The sequence below is a fragment of the Perca fluviatilis genome, chromosome 1, assembly GCF_010015445.1.
Source record: "Perca fluviatilis chromosome 1, GENO_Pfluv_1.0, whole genome shotgun sequence".
Lineage (NCBI taxonomy): Eukaryota > Metazoa > Chordata > Actinopteri > Perciformes > Percidae > Perca > Perca fluviatilis.
Window position 1 is genome coordinate 14,885,070 of NC_053112.1, and position 15,397 is coordinate 14,900,466.

At 38.4% G+C, this 15,397-nt stretch overlaps 1 protein-coding gene across 3 annotated transcripts in view; it reads left to right on the forward strand.

The window, feature by feature from the left end:
- LOC120565791 (proto-oncogene vav-like) overlaps positions 1 to 15,092 on the forward strand; it is a 19,050-nt gene extending 3,958 nt beyond the window's left edge. Inside the window, exons 5-29 of one of the 3 annotated variants that reach the window (XM_039811823.1) lie at positions 1,987 to 2,045; positions 2,886 to 2,951; positions 4,096 to 4,204; positions 4,636 to 4,728; positions 4,864 to 4,932; positions 5,042 to 5,145; positions 5,269 to 5,368; positions 5,883 to 5,978; positions 7,096 to 7,164; positions 7,552 to 7,638; positions 7,724 to 7,809; positions 7,900 to 8,035; positions 8,123 to 8,232; positions 9,024 to 9,125; positions 9,239 to 9,333; positions 9,467 to 9,489; positions 9,691 to 9,724; positions 9,937 to 10,073; positions 11,652 to 11,717; positions 12,001 to 12,032; positions 13,141 to 13,251; positions 13,989 to 14,076; positions 14,238 to 14,370; positions 14,626 to 14,777; positions 14,865 to 15,092. In XM_039811823.1, coding sequence (XP_039667757.1) covers positions 1,987 to 2,045; positions 2,886 to 2,951; positions 4,096 to 4,204; positions 4,636 to 4,728; positions 4,864 to 4,932; positions 5,042 to 5,145; positions 5,269 to 5,368; positions 5,883 to 5,978; positions 7,096 to 7,164; positions 7,552 to 7,638; positions 7,724 to 7,809; positions 7,900 to 8,035; positions 8,123 to 8,232; positions 9,024 to 9,125; positions 9,239 to 9,333; positions 9,467 to 9,489; positions 9,691 to 9,724; positions 9,937 to 10,073; positions 11,652 to 11,717; positions 12,001 to 12,032; positions 13,141 to 13,251; positions 13,989 to 14,076; positions 14,238 to 14,370; positions 14,626 to 14,777; positions 14,865 to 14,918 — 2,211 coding nt within the window. In that variant the 3' untranslated portion in view covers positions 14,919 to 15,092. Of the gene's footprint in view, positions 1 to 1,986; positions 2,046 to 2,885; positions 2,952 to 4,095; positions 4,205 to 4,632; positions 4,729 to 4,863; positions 4,933 to 5,041; positions 5,146 to 5,268; positions 5,369 to 5,882; positions 5,979 to 7,095; positions 7,165 to 7,551; positions 7,639 to 7,723; positions 7,810 to 7,899; positions 8,036 to 8,122; positions 8,233 to 9,023; positions 9,126 to 9,238; positions 9,334 to 9,466; positions 9,490 to 9,690; positions 9,725 to 9,936; positions 10,074 to 11,651; positions 11,718 to 12,000; positions 12,033 to 13,140; positions 13,252 to 13,988; positions 14,077 to 14,237; positions 14,371 to 14,625; positions 14,778 to 14,864 lie in introns of all 3 variants that reach the window. The other 2 variants (XM_039811814.1, XM_039811832.1) reach the window with 2 other exon arrangements.
- Positions 15,093 to 15,397: the final 305 nt, after the last annotated feature.

Genomic DNA, 15,397 nt, shown 5'->3' on the forward strand with positions numbered 1-15,397 from the left:
TATCTATCTATCTATCTATCTATCTATCTATCTATCTATCTATCTATCTATCTGTCTACCTATCTATGTATCTATCTATCTATCTATCTATCTATCTATCGTAATTATGTCTCCTGCACGAGGGAAACACATTGTGCTCTCATACTCCAGTCATTATGTTAAAAGTCAGAAGTGTGAACAAACTCCTGACTCCTCGCTGCAGCTTGCAGACACCCACACAGCACTAACAGGAAGTAGTTTGGTGATTTTATAATCGAAGCGGCTGTGTGAACGAATGAATTCCGTATTTTTACAGTTGTCTTTCACTTTCGGTGCAGTGCAGCCACAGCACTTTATTTCGACCAATTAGGGGGGGGGGGGGTGTTATCTGGACAGCATGATTTGCAGTGGTAGTATTTATATAAGCAGAAACACAAATTTTCATAGACCAAAGTTTAATGTATTATTATTTTCACTTATATTGTCACTTATTCTTACGATGATAATGTCAACATGACGGGTTTTGTGAAGATGCTGCGAAGGGAAAAAGTTTGTCTTTTGAATCAGGGGCATCAAAAATAACAAAAGACAGAACTGAACTTGGTGGAACAATAATACAAATCGTGAATATCCACTGTGCAAAAAGTAACTATACAGCATTTAAAACAATGTACAATATTTCCCTCTTAATTATAGCGTAGTAGAAGTACAACGTTAGCATGGAATGGAAGTTCACAAAAAAGTATCTCAGTATTGTATTAGGCCTAAATGTACGTGGTTTCCCAACTCCTGGCTTCCTGTGTTGTATCTGAACTTGATGACTGGAATTGCTGATATCACTAGTTACACTTTTTGTTGATCCAGTGAAACTAAATAAATGACTCATAGAGTTTTTGTTTGAGATGTTACATGTGAAGGAGTTTTGATTAGAGAGATTCTCAGCTATAAATCCGATTGTGTGCCCTCATCCCAGCAAGCCTAACAAGTCCATTTTTACACTTCCATTTCTGTACAGAATAAAGAAACATATTCTCAGGCTCCTTCCAACAGTGCTCATACAAATATGCATATAAATAAAAATAAGAATTAAATTAAATTAAAAAAATCACAAAAAGTCTAAAATCGAATAAACTCTCAGACATAAAGACATTAAATAGTGTGGCAGTAGAACAGAACCAGACTAGCTGGTTTCCTCTGTTTACAGTCTTCATATTTAATGGACAATCATTTTTTTTTTTTTGCAGTGGTAATGAACTTCTCATACAACTCTGCATCAGAAAGAAAATGCATAGTTCCTAAAAAAAAAAAAAGAAGAAAAGTCGAACTAGTCCTTTATAGTCTAGTTATTAGTTGGCAAGATGACTGTAAATCAGTCAAATTTTTTTATCTAAACTTCTCCTTCAGAGTTTCACTTCTCTCTATCTTGATTGAAAGCAGAAATCCGACTAAAAATGTTTAGCAGTGCTGACTGAGACAAATATTCTTTATTTGGACAGTATGTTTATTTTCCCAGAAATGTCATGGCAGGCGCACCTTCTTTTTATTTGTCTTTCTGAAAGAAAAGAAACCTATTTTAGGAGGCCGCTTTTGAATTTGCACGTGTTTCTCACTATAACGCTGGAGAAAGTTTCAACTAGGACAGAAGTCTAAGATGATTTAGTGTATAAGAAGTTATATAGGCCTAACATTAAAACGCATAACACCAAGTCGAGATAGGCAAAAAGCTCACTGACAATCAGAAAAAACAGTCAGTTTCACTTGGGTTGCCGTGTGACTTCTAAGAGATTGTTTCTGATCACATCTCTCATGAAATTGGTTATCTGGGACCACTCATCATGATACCGCAGTTCTCACTTAAACAGTCAGACAGTGTTAGAATAAGACTGAAACCAGGTCAGAAAATTATTCAGCGTCAATGTTTAAAGTGTGAAACAGCTCTTTCTGTTTCTCTAACTGTCTATCTGTTCAGGGACTACTAACTAACTACTGTGTCTCTGTTTGTGGCAGGTCATAGACACTTTGTCCATCCTCTCTCATTCATCCATTGCTATACAAGGAAGACTCCAGTAAGTAACTTCCTTCTTGTTATGTAATTGCAGAGCACTTTACGTTACGTCCCCATTTTTAGCATTTATAGGCAGTACAAACATTAAAGAAATGGTTTATATCACACTATAATGAAGTTGTACACAGATATAGACTAAATAAACATTCTAAATGTGCCAAAAGTTTTCCTGTTGCAGTGTATATGAATGACGGCATCACATGACAGGAAATTAACAAGGTCACAGGCCGTTGCCTAGCCGTTGCCTACCCTTTTAAGTGTTTATTATGTACATTATTTGTCAACAGTTACCTTCTCCTATGAAGACATATTTTATAGTATTACTACTGTAGTTTACTGTATTGCAGTGGTAAAAGAAGTACCAAAGTATAAGCATTCATTTAAAGTGTACTTATCAGTTTAACGTTGCAGCTGGTAAAGGTGGTGCAAATTTGACCTACTTTATATCCCGCCTGGTGGATTTATCCCTAAAAATATGTCATGATTTATAAGTTGATTTATGTTTTGCATTTAATTTGCATTAATATAAAATAGATTTTAATGGAGCAGAAACTGTAGCTTATACTTTCTATTTTTTCCAAAGTTGGAGTAGCTGGTTGCAGCTTAAAACCTTGATTTTCTTGGCATTTGATAAAGATTTTCAAGATATAACAGTTTTCTTGGCAAAAGCCCTCAAAAAGTGAAATCCTTTACATACATTACAGTGTTAAGTGCCACAGCCATAACGGCATCTTGGCTAATCACTTGATGACAATATTCCTTGTTATTGTTATGTTATTGTTCCTATATTTTTATTTCTCTACTACCCTCACCTACAAACACACACTTTCCCCACCTCTAGGCCCTTTCCTTTGGAAGGATGCACTCCTGATGATGAGATCTACAGCGGCCTGTCTGACAAGATAGAGTAAGCTCTTTTTCTAAAAATGTTTAAAATAAAATCTTGAGGATGAAGGAAGGTCGTTTTACAAAGCTCCCTGTTTGCTGTGATTTTCTTTTTTGTGTTGTTTCTTATCTTAATATCTGTACATAGTTACACCAATGGTTCATCCTTCCCAATACATACAGCGAGATCCACTTCCAATTTTAGATCATAACTTGTGCAGGAAAGTAACACACATCAATACATGCAGTATACATGGCATACATATAGTTCATGCCAACTGCAAAAACTACAAATAAATACAAAATAAAAATGCAAAGCAAAATTTCTTCAAATGTGCAAGAAAGCAGTTATTAAACAAAACAAATACTTCAAATTTACCCTGACGTTCCCGAACCATACAGCTATTAGATTAGCCATTAGATCACAATGAACAATTAGTAGACTGAAGTGTTTTTATTTCAAATGATTGTCTCTTCCCAGAGAAAATGTAATGAGTTCTTTAGGTAAAAACGTGACCACCTCTTTTATCTCTTTCTCTGTGAAATGAGGCCTGAGGTCACGAGAATGCAGCTTTGATCTGCCAAGAATTTTCTTAATAATCGCTCAGTAAATTAAACATAATGACTTGACTTGATTGTTGGCCGTTCTTACAGGATTACAGCAGCTACAGATGACGGATCTTTGTCGCTCCTTTTTCAGAGCCAATACGTTATTTATTGGGTTTAAAGACCATTTCAAACAAAATATATGAAAAGAGTAGTTTGAAACTGTTACCAACCCTGCCTTTTAAGACCTTCATAGATAATGATAAAAAAAAAAAAGGCTACAAAAATGACAGCTGCATTTACAATTAGGAAAAGCACCCATCATCCCCAAACCCATCTGTTTTGTACATAAAACCATTAATATAGACCTTGATGGTCCAAACATTGCATCATGAAGATGTATTTTTTTTCTTCTTTATTTTCTTTTTTCTATCCATCATGATCCAGTATCATTGAGCAACACATTTAATCTCCACCAACCACACAGATGCTGTTCTGTAGCCGAGTGTGACCTCTGACCCCTCTGTGGGGTGATAATGGGATGGTCTCTGTTGGGATTTTAATGAAGACAAGAGCAATACTGTGATCATAACATTGTGTGCATGTATCATGTGATTCAGTGACACGGTGGACGAGGATGATGACTTGTACGACTGTGTGGAGGACGAGGAGAACGAAGGAGATGAGATCTATGAAGACTTGATGAGGACGGATGAACCACCTGAAACTGTGAGTGAACCTCAAACAACAGCAGCTTTTTACCCTCCTGGTAAACTTCTTCAGTAATTTGCAAGAAAAAAGCAAAGATTAGACAGTCTGAACATTTTTTTGTTTAGCAGAAATATATTCTTCTGCTATCCTATCCTGTTTATCATCTCGCGATCCATCAGATTTATTTAGTGGGTGTTATGACCCACAGGTTGGGAACCACTCGTTCAAACCACCCAGAGTTGTGCAGAGATTTTTGCAATGCGTCTCTATTTGCAGATAGGAGCTACTTTAAAAGTTAACTTCAGAAAGATGCCCCAACCAGGAAATACATTATGAGTAAATGTCACCCAGCTATACATAATTTATAACTTTATTTTTTATTTTTTTAAATCCTACGGTACGGTCTCTTCGTGCTTCATTTGACATGTTTTTGTGTGTTTCTGCAGCAGCAGAAGGCCGGAGTAGACAAACGTGAGTGCTGCCTGCAGGAGATCAGACAGACGGAAGAGAAATACTCCGATACACTGGAATCTATATTACAGGTGAGCACACGTTTACAATCTGATGAAAGACGATCCATGCGTTAACACACATATAAATCACACACGGGAAAAAGTCACTCACATTTATGCACACATTTAAAGAGAATGACAACCATGCCTTCTTTTTCTGTGCAGCACTTTATGAAGCCTCTTCAAAAGTTTCTCAAGGCTCCAGACATGGAGAGTATCTTTATCAACATAGAGGTAATGGAGGAGATTATCCACACACCTGGTCATATGTAAACTTCCTATTTAACTTCATGTATTGGCCTTGTTTACATGTTGTTGTTTTTTTGCGTATGTGTATTTGCAGGAATTGGCCGTCACCCATCGTAATATGTTGGAGGAGGTCCGGAGTTCCATCCTAGATTATGGAGCCAAGAACCTGTACCAGGTGTTTCTGAACTACAAGGAAAGGTACACAACAAACACACACACACACACACACATTTTTCTGTTATACAGTTACACTACAAAACATTTATGTTATAACAATATGTTTTAACATACACTATCCCCCCCCCCCCACCCCGCCCTCAGGCTCTTACTGTACGGTCATTACTGTAGTCAGGTGGAAACAGCGACAAAACACCTAGACAAGCTTTCAAATATGAGAGAGGACATCAGAATGAAACTGGAGGTAAGGAAGACACACTCTAAAACACAGAAGCACAGGGGATGTGGGATTTTGCACTGATCAGTAATTTGTCGCAGAGCTTGCTAAAGGCATGAAGTAGTTTTGGATAGTTTAAGGTAAACATTTGTGCCAATTCAGTCTGAACTGAAGGTGGAGTCGCTGTACATAATTTCTACGTCTCAATCAGGTTTAAAAATGTATGAAACAAAGAAACAAAGAGCAATAACTGACCTTGTGTGCCGTTTGAGGTGTCCAGTCAGATTTAGCTTACATAAGGAGGGTCTACGAGGGAAATGCTTTCTGGGCCTTAAAGGGATTTTTTGTTTCAGTATCACGTTTTGGCCCACGAGGGAAAACTGGCGGGAAGGCTGAATCAGCCACACAACATCCTTTTTACCACTATCTATGGTTTACTTCCTTTTCTTTCTCTCTCTCTCTCTCTCTCTCTCTCTCTCTCTCTCTCTCTCTCTCTCTCTCTCTCTCTCTCTCGCTCTCTCTCGCTCTCTCTCTCTCTCAGGAGTGTTCAAACAGAGCAAATAGTCGACGTTTTTCTCTCAGAGATTTACTCATGGTCCCTATGCAGAGGGTCCTCAAATATCACCTGCTGTTACAGGTATGTTTGTACAGGTGATCATATCTGATAGGACTCACCATGATGTCTTAAAAGTGTGTGTGTGTGTGTGTGTGTGTGTGTGTGTGTGTGTGTGTGTGTGTGTGTGTGTGTGTGTGTTCGTGTGTGCACGAGTATTTGTATTTGTATTTATTATATGGATCCCCATTAGCTGACGCCTAGACACAAAATATATGTAACAATATCTGCTAACAAAACTAAATAACAAGAAGAAAAATTACAATTAAAATGAAATGAAAACAATAAAACACAGTATGTGTGTGTGGCAATGTGATGGAACATAACTAAGCACATTTACTCTGTAAGTACTGTACTTAAGTACACATTTGAGGTACTTGTACTTTATCTAAATCCTTGTCCTCGTGTCATGACAGCATTAGTTACTAGTTACTTTAAAAATTAAGATTTTTGCTTACAAAGTGTACCAACAGCTTATAAAATAATTATGTTTTGTTTGTTATACAAGTACAGCTTACAGCAATAAGCCGATTGACCGAAAATTATTTCGCAACTATTTCGTATTTTTGTTTAAGTCATATTTCGTGCAAAAACAGCTCATGGATTTGCTGCTTTTCTTTTTAATTATGTGAATTATTTTTAGTTTATTTGGAATAGCTTTGAAGTTTGGTCACTGTTGTACAAAACAAGTAATGTGATTTGTCACTTTGCGTCGCTTTGAGCTCTAGGTATTTGAGGCAGGCTTTTCTCATTATTTTCAGAAGTTTTACAAACCAAACAATCAATTGATTAATTGAGAGAGAAACATCTGCAAATTATTCCACAAATAAAAATGATCAGTAGTTGCAGTCCTATATAAAATAGCCAAAAATTAGCTCTACCTCACCCAACTACAACAGTAAAAATCCTGCTTCATGAGTAATAATAATCTCATGATATATTATATAATAATTGATGCATTGAGTAATTACTTTTACATACATTTTCCTGATTATACTTCCAAACCTTTACTCATTTAACACAAGTACACATACTTAACTAAAGGATGTGAGTATTCTCTCCACCACTGGTGTGTAGCTGCATTACGCTCATGCATGTACATCTTTCCAGTTTATTTTTAATTTGTGTGTTGTTCCTGCAGGAGCTGGTGAAGCACACCACTGACAATACAGAGAAAGACAACCTCCGCACAGCTCTTGATGCCATGAGAGTAAGTGTGTATGTCGTATTGTCTCTACAGTCCTTTGTGTCCTTCCTTCATGTCCTAAAATGCTTGTGGATCTTATGTTGTTTTTACGTTGATTTTATGTTGACTTTAGAATGTTTTTTTCTGTTACATGTTTGTGGTATAAGGAAACAGATTGTAGCACTATGCCCAAGACACATTTCCAAAAATAAAGTGTATTCTATTCTATGTATACTTTATGTGTGTTTGTGCCTATCATCAACTTACATTTAGGATATTTAAACATGAATTCATTCATTCATTCATTTATTCATTCGTGTGTTGTGTGTGTGTGTGTGTGTGTGTGTGTGTGTGTGTGTGTGTGTGTGTGTGTGTGTGTGTGTGTGTGTGTGTGTGTGTGTGTGTGTGTAGGACTTGGCACAGTGTGTGAACGAGGTGAAGCGAGACAACGAGATCATCAAACAGATCACCACCTTCCAGTTGTCCATAGAAAACATGGTGAGGTCACAAGATTCACTTTTAATTTCTTTTTGGTCTTTTTTTTCCCCCTTACTGCTCATCCTCACTCTCCTCTGCCCTTTAGACTCAGTCTCTAGCTCTCTACGGTCGCCCCAAGATCGACGGAGAGCTAAAGATCTGCAGCCCGGAGAAAAAGTCCAAACAGGACAGGTGTGTGTTGTTTGTGTCTCAGTGTGTTTTTCACGTGTTAATGCTACGTATCTGACCTGTTGTATCTGTGTGTGTTTGGCTCTTCGTCAGGTATGCATTCCTCTTCGATAAGGCCATGTTTATCTGTAAGAAGAAGAGCGGAGAGACGTTTGAGCTTAAGGATACCATTGAACTACAGCACTACCAGATACGAGACGAAACCTCAGGAGAAAAGGACAATAAGAAGGTATTTCTACTATAATGTATCAACAGTTATACCAGACAGTGCATCTATTAGGCATCCATGAAGCTAACAGTGTGTGTTTGTGAACAGTGGTCCCATTTGTTCCTTCTGCTGGACTGCTATGGGAGGTGTGGATACGATTTATTCTTCAAAACCCGAGAAGTGAAGAAGAAATGGCTGGAACAGTTTGAGATGGCTCTGTGAGTTATCCCACATGCACATATACACATGGACATACACACACTGAATTCTTGCCAAAGATAATAGTAAAGGGATTGATGTAGTAATCTCATGCAGCTACAAAATTGTTAGTAGTAATCTGGTAATTTTGCTGATCAATTATTGCCTTTATAAAGCCTCATAATGATGATAAAGCATCTGATGATGGAATTCTTAAAATAGAGCATTTACCAGCAATATATATACCGTAGGAGTTGGAATAAAACAGAGCTAAAAGAGAGTAAATGCTAGACTTCTATTTGTCCTGTGACTTCTTTGGTTAAATCTTGTTTTTGCTGTCTCTGAGTGGCCAAAGATTTGTCTGTTATTTACAGGTTTAAGTTAATCAACTTAATGAAACTCTTTTTGTCATCAAATATTTTATTATTTTTTTTAAACGATCCATAATTAAATTAAACGATGTTAAACATATTGGAAGAGAAACAGAAGTGAAACCGTTTAGGTTGCTGCTGACAGACACTGACCTGGAGAAGTTTAGCTGCAGCCACTTGTCATGGTTTCATGCTGCAGTTTTGCTGATTGCTCAACCCTCTAGGAAATGAACATGATATGTTGATTATGGTATTTGCAGACTACACTGTGTTGCTGCTGCTGTTGGTTTCTTCAGTCCCTGGAATACCAAATAGAAGTTTTCTGGGCAGGGGGCAACTTTTTTACTCTCTCCAAAGTCCAACTACCTGCTAGTAAAACCCAGCTCTGTGAATTATTGTTACCCCAGCGTCGTCAAATCATTTTTACTTCATGTTTGCAGGTCAAATATGTGCCCAGATAACTCCACAGCCAACAACCACGACTTCCAGATGCACTGCTTCGAGGAAACCACTTCCTGCAAGGCCTGCTCGATGCTGTTAAGGTACTTTGTCTCAATAGTTGTTTCTCTCCATTTCATCTCTTACTGTAGCTCCAGTTCTTTTTTTTTTTAAAGATTTGTCCTTGAGGCTGAATCTCTCCACCTGTCGTTTGCAGGGGGATATTTTTCCAGGGCTATCGCTGCACTCGCTGTAAAATGGCTGCACATAAAGAGTGTTTAGGCAGAGTCCCTGCCTGCGGACGAAACTCAGGTCTGTATATGGGTGTGAAAAGTGTGAATGCATGTGTGTGTGTGTGTGTGCGTGCGTGCGTGTGTGCGTGTAAATCTACTTCTGAGTAGTATAATTATCACTTCTAACACAGATTGTCCTTTTCGAATTACAGATCATGCCGGTACAACGAAGAAGGTAGGATTACATTTATCTTTGACATTGTTGATATGTCTTATATTATTCAGGTCGAGGTGATGAATAAGCCCTTGTTGGACTTTTTTCGCCGCCCCACACAATATTTTACACGTCAATTTTAATGTCCTTTTTTGTGTGTGTGCAAATAGATCAATTTTGAAATACGCTTTCACCAGTTTTATTGTCTTTTTCCCCCTCCAGAAAACACAGAGGTCCTCCGGACATTCCAGCATTGGTAAGAAATAACATGTTACAACACATTTTTTACTTTGAAAAAGTCTTTATTTTAAATATTACAACCTTTCAGTGTTGTTGTCATTTTTATTCTCCAAAGCAACCTCCTAAATGTTTAAGAATACATTTAATAGAGTCAAAGTTCTTGCTTTGCCTGTCAGATCTCCTTCCTCATCAACGTCTCCTCTTTCTCCTCCTCGCTCTCGATCTCAGGATTTCCTAAGATGGAGGTGTGTCAAGAGTATTATGGCTTGCCGCCGCCCCCTGTGGGCTTCGGCCAACCGCTTCACCTCTCCAAAGGTCACATCATTGAGCTGACCCGGGCCGGTCCTGACCTGGCATGGTGGGAGGTAGCGTTAAAAACCAAATATTAGCGTATTACAAGCTACTATTCTGAAGGTGTGGGGGGGGGGGGTCACATATCATTTTTTAGTTTTTTCAAGCCTTGCTTCCTGTGGTTGATGTGTAGGTGTGATATGTTTGCGTCTCTTTCAGTCTCTTTTGTCATTTTCCTCGCTGTATCTCGTTCCACTTCCTCCCTCGTGCCCAAGCAGCACACCTCCAGTGTGTGATTCATTTAAAAAGGTTTTGATTTGGAAAATAACTCAAGCCTGATGGATGAATTCCATTTAGTTGCTTTGATTTTAGGGTCTGGTATTGTTCATGCTGGCTCACTGACTGACTGTTTCACTGTCGTGGCTTTACTGGGACATTTGAATGGAATTGAGCCATCGTTCATGTTGGTAGTAACACCTGTGCTTTACCTGCTATGACAAGTCTGCTGTGAAAAAAGACCAGATCAGATAGATCAGATACCATTTACCTTGTTGCTGATCATTTTTCTAAAGCATACTGTAGTTTGTAGGTTGATTTGTGCATTGTTACTTATTTTATTGTTGCATGACAAAGCAGCTACGATTTTGTTTACTTGTTGGTGCATTCAAGTGTTTGTGGGAAACTTTAATAGTCAATGTTTGAGATTGGATTCCCAGAAGTGCAATTCACAACAATAAGCAACATTTTATTTCTCTATTTCTCGCTGTGATGATTAGAAATTTCAATCAAGTTTCTCTGCAAGTTTATTTTAAATTAACACAAATTGAGGGGTAGTAATGAGGGGTAGTCATATTATGCTCATTTTCAGGTTCATAATTGTATTTAGAGGTTATACCAGAATAGGTTTACATGGTTTACTTTTCAAAAAACACCATCTTTTTGTTGTACTGCACATTGCTGCAGCTCCTCTTTTCACCCTGTGTGTTGAGCTCTGTTTTAGCTACAGAGTGAGACATCACACTTCTGTTCCATCTTTGTTGGGAGTCGCACATGCGCAGTAGCTAGATAAGGACTACTAGCCAGTCAGAAGCAGAGTATGAGGGAGTGCCATGCTAGCAGCTAGGCGAGCATTATAAGGTGTGTTACAAAGTGACGCACGTTTGTCTCTGAAGTAAAGGCTGGACTACAATAGAGCTGTTTGGAGCAGTTGGTGAACAGTGTTTTCTGTTGGAGATGGTAAGTCCCTTTGGGTGGACTTTGGGCTTTTTCACTTTGTAAACCTATTACATGCACAAAAAAGATATATAACACAATAAAGGAAAGGGAAAAAGCCAAAAACCATAATATGAGTACCTTAAGTAATAATGTTATAAGTAATCTGAAGTCCTTGTGGTAAACCTTGCAAAACACTGGCTTGTGGGTTAATCTGTCATACTGTTTCAAGCTTTGCAAGACTTCCTCAGTAATCCATGCATACAAATTTGGTGTGAATTGCCTCAGTTCAATATCAACTGCATATGAGTCATTTGTTTTAGTAGTGGTTTGTTTATAAGTTACTTATTCATGTCGATCTGATGATCATTTATATGTTGCAATGACTACTTGATCCACCCAGTCCGGCCATGTGATTTGATGTTGTGTATGTCACTCAGGGAAGGAACCTGACTCTTGGTCAAATGGGATGGTTCCCCTGCCAAAAGGTTCAGCCCTACGTCTCTGTGAGTACAATCCAACAGCCAGGACACCTTCCACGAAAACTGAAAATGCCATAAAAACCTTTAAAAGAAAGCAAAGTTTTTCAAATACCTGAGCACAAGAAAAGAAACAAATGACAGATATGTTCAGATAGGTTGTATACAGTATGTCTGCTTGCATATGTTGGCTACCATTTAATGTACTGAAACCAACATTAGCAGTATTAGGAAGTAATGAACAAATACAATACCACCATGACCACCTTTGTTTAACATCTAACCACTGTGTGATCTCACGTGTTCCCAGAAGCAGACTCCTGACCTGTCGGGCTTCAACTGGTGAGTATTAATGGGAACTAGGTTAAATAACTTGCTCACCAAATGCTTGTTACCTCATAGCTTAATTTCTTCCTGTATTGCAGTGCACTGCATCAGGGACGATTAACACCACAGAGCTGAGACAGAAAATATCACTAATAGCCACAAAACAGAACCAGATACTGAAAAGTATTGAAAGCAGCTTTTGGGGCAAACTGTCTCATTGTGAACATGAGACTATGTTCAATGGTGATTTTACACTTGAAAAATTTGATTGATTGATTGATTGATAGTAACACTGATGCAATCTAGCACCTCACGTCATTGTTTTCCATTAACATATTAGCCTTTATTTATTCGTCACCTATCCCATAATAACAATGATGTACTAACTCTATGGGACTCAAAAGCAGTGAGCAAAGTCTTAAAAAAAAAAAAAAAACACAGGTATTGTCCTTTAAGTCATCCTGGATAGCATTTGAAAATGATATACATTGGTGCCACCTAGGGGTAACATTAAGTATGACACCGTGGAATGAATAAAAACAACAAAGGAACCCACTGACTGCACCATTTTTCACTCACATAATTTTTCTACAAACAAAAAGAACGTACGTCATCAGAGTAATCTGAAACGGCAGTCATGTAAAATAATTTTAAAAAATACACTTTGGTGGCACTAGTTTTCACGCCTCTATTTAGCATTTATGATCAGTACATAAACACTTAATACATTATTACACACTATAACATTGTTGTAAGCAGATATACGTGTTTTTAATGTATTTGTCAACAACTATAACTTTTCCTGTGGGCACCCATAATGGAGGCTGGTGTATAAACAGATAAATAACATAGTAAGATGCAGTTGTAACAATATAGAATGTATTTATAGGAGAAGTTATAACTGCTGACAAATACGCAGCTATAAGGATATTTCAAGTGCTTATTAATGTACAAATAAGCACTTGAAATATCCTTATAGCTGTGTACAACTACATTATAGTGTGTTATAAGCCACTTATTACTGTGTTACTGCAAAACTTCGTAATTTTTTATTGAAACAGACATGTTGGCCTAGTCTTGCTTTAAGCAAATAATAAGGTTCGGATTCTCACTGTGCTTGAAGGTTCGCAGGGAACATGGACCGAACCGCTGCCAAAAACCTGTTATTGTCCCGGTCTGATGGAACTTTCCTCGTGCGGCAGAAAGATGGAGGAGAGTTTGCTATCAGCATCAAGTAAGCCTTCGCAGATTTATCAGTAAAGAGAGTTTGGTCAAGAGGAATGTTTCCTTTTCTGTTTACAGATTGAAGATGGCCTCCCAATAAACTTTTTGATTCGGTCTAAAGATGGCTAGATGTCTCGGTAAAACCTGGGATAAATTTGGTTAAAACAATGTTTTAGATGTCTCGGTTACATATAATATTGTTTTAAATGCGGTCGAAACAATGGTTGCATGTAACTATTCTCTTAAATTGAATTCTCTGTTTCCAGCTTCTTAACTTTAAAGAGTTGCTGCATGTCTTTGTCTTAAATGAAAGTGAATGAAATAGCTTTCGATTTCGGACTGTCGGTTAGACAAAACAAGCAATTTGAAGACTCTGGGAGCATTTTCCACTATTGTCTGACATTTTAGGGACCAAAGGATTAATCTTAGAAAATAATCTGCAGTTATAATTGATAATGAAAAATATTGTTGGTTGCAGCCCTGTATGTTACCCGGATGTCTGAAGTGAAGTTTTAACCTCACACTCACTGAGCTCAGGTATCACTTCTTCTCAAAAGCAGGAAAATACATTTTCTCAAACAAACATGATCTATAAAAGAATTCTCATATGAACGCCATTCATCTTTGCAGAAGTGGAAAAAGTCAGTTTTCCTTCCTTTGAGAGGAGCCGCGACACCATTCGGCTATCAGACACACTGAACTCTCCCTTGTGTTAATAATCACAGAGGACTTGCGCTGCTCTTCCAGGTTCAACATGGACATCCGACACATTAAGATCACGTCCACTGAAGGCCTGTTCCGCATCAACGAGAAGAAAGCCTTCAAGGGTTTAGTCGTAAGTCTAACAAACCTCATCCGGCTAAAATATGACACTGACCTGAAGAAAATACACTCAAACTGCCCTTTACATTGCGAGTAACCTGATTTCCTCCCATCAAACAACATCCATCTCACACTCTTCTTCTCCTTCTGTTACTGTTCTTCTTCCTGTGTTAGGAGATGATTCAGTTTTACCAGCAGAACTCTTTGAAGGAATACTTCAAGGATGTGGACACCACGCTGTGTACGCCTTACAAACAACCAGAACAACAGAGCAACTCGCCTAACAACACGCCAAACCCCACACCAGGTACAGTACATCTCTGTCACTTCACACACCTCATTATTAATATTGTGTTAAAGGAATAGTTTGACAATTTGGGAAATACACTTGTTCGTTTTCTTGCCGAGAGTCAAATGAGAAGATTGACACCACAGTGAAGATATAAAAGCGTTATCAACGTTATCATCAAACTCTATGCAAGAAAGCAAAGGGTAATTTCCCAAAATGTCCCAACTGTTCTTTAAAGCTCATCCATGTTGCAACGTTGGCCCTGTCTGACAGGAGGCAGCGTGAATAGTTTCGGCATAGTGAGGGCCAGGTACGACTTCTCAGCCAGGGACCGCTCGGAGCTGTCGCTGCGGGAAGGAGACACCATCAAGATCCTCTCCAAGAAAGGTCACAGCGGTTGGTGGAAAGGAGAGGTGTACGGCCGGGTGAGGAATTTGCAGAAACAAAACAACAACGACAACATTTAGAGTTTGAGGCGTCTCGTCTTACCTGCACTGCTCCTGTGTTTCCAGGTGGGGTTCTTTCCTGCCAACTACGTGGAGGAGGACTACTCTGAATACTGCTGACGTGGCTCCAGAGGAGATGTGTAGACCCATACTTCATGTGTGGAGGTCTACGTGATGCCTGGTTTCCATCGATTGCATTAACCCATATACACGAGTGTGGCTGTGTGAGACAGATACTGTTACTTTTGATCCAATGACTTTCTAGTGATGTTAATAAAACTTTTGTTCAGCTGATCTGTTGAATGTCTGCTTCATGTATGTACAACTTACTTGGGCCAAAGCTAGCACTCAAACTTTACACCTACTTTACATACGATTGTTGAACATCTATTTCAAAACTATAGGCGTTAATCTGCTGCTATAACAACCTCCAGTCAGGGCTCTGAGCAGGACAGTCAAGTTCTGCCACACCAAACTAAAAACCATTTCTTTATAGGCCTGGCTTGCTGCACAGTGGAATTGTAATGCTTAGCATAAAGACTGGGGCATTGTGATGTTTAAAGGGTCTTCCCCAAACTGTTGCCACAAAGTTGGAATCA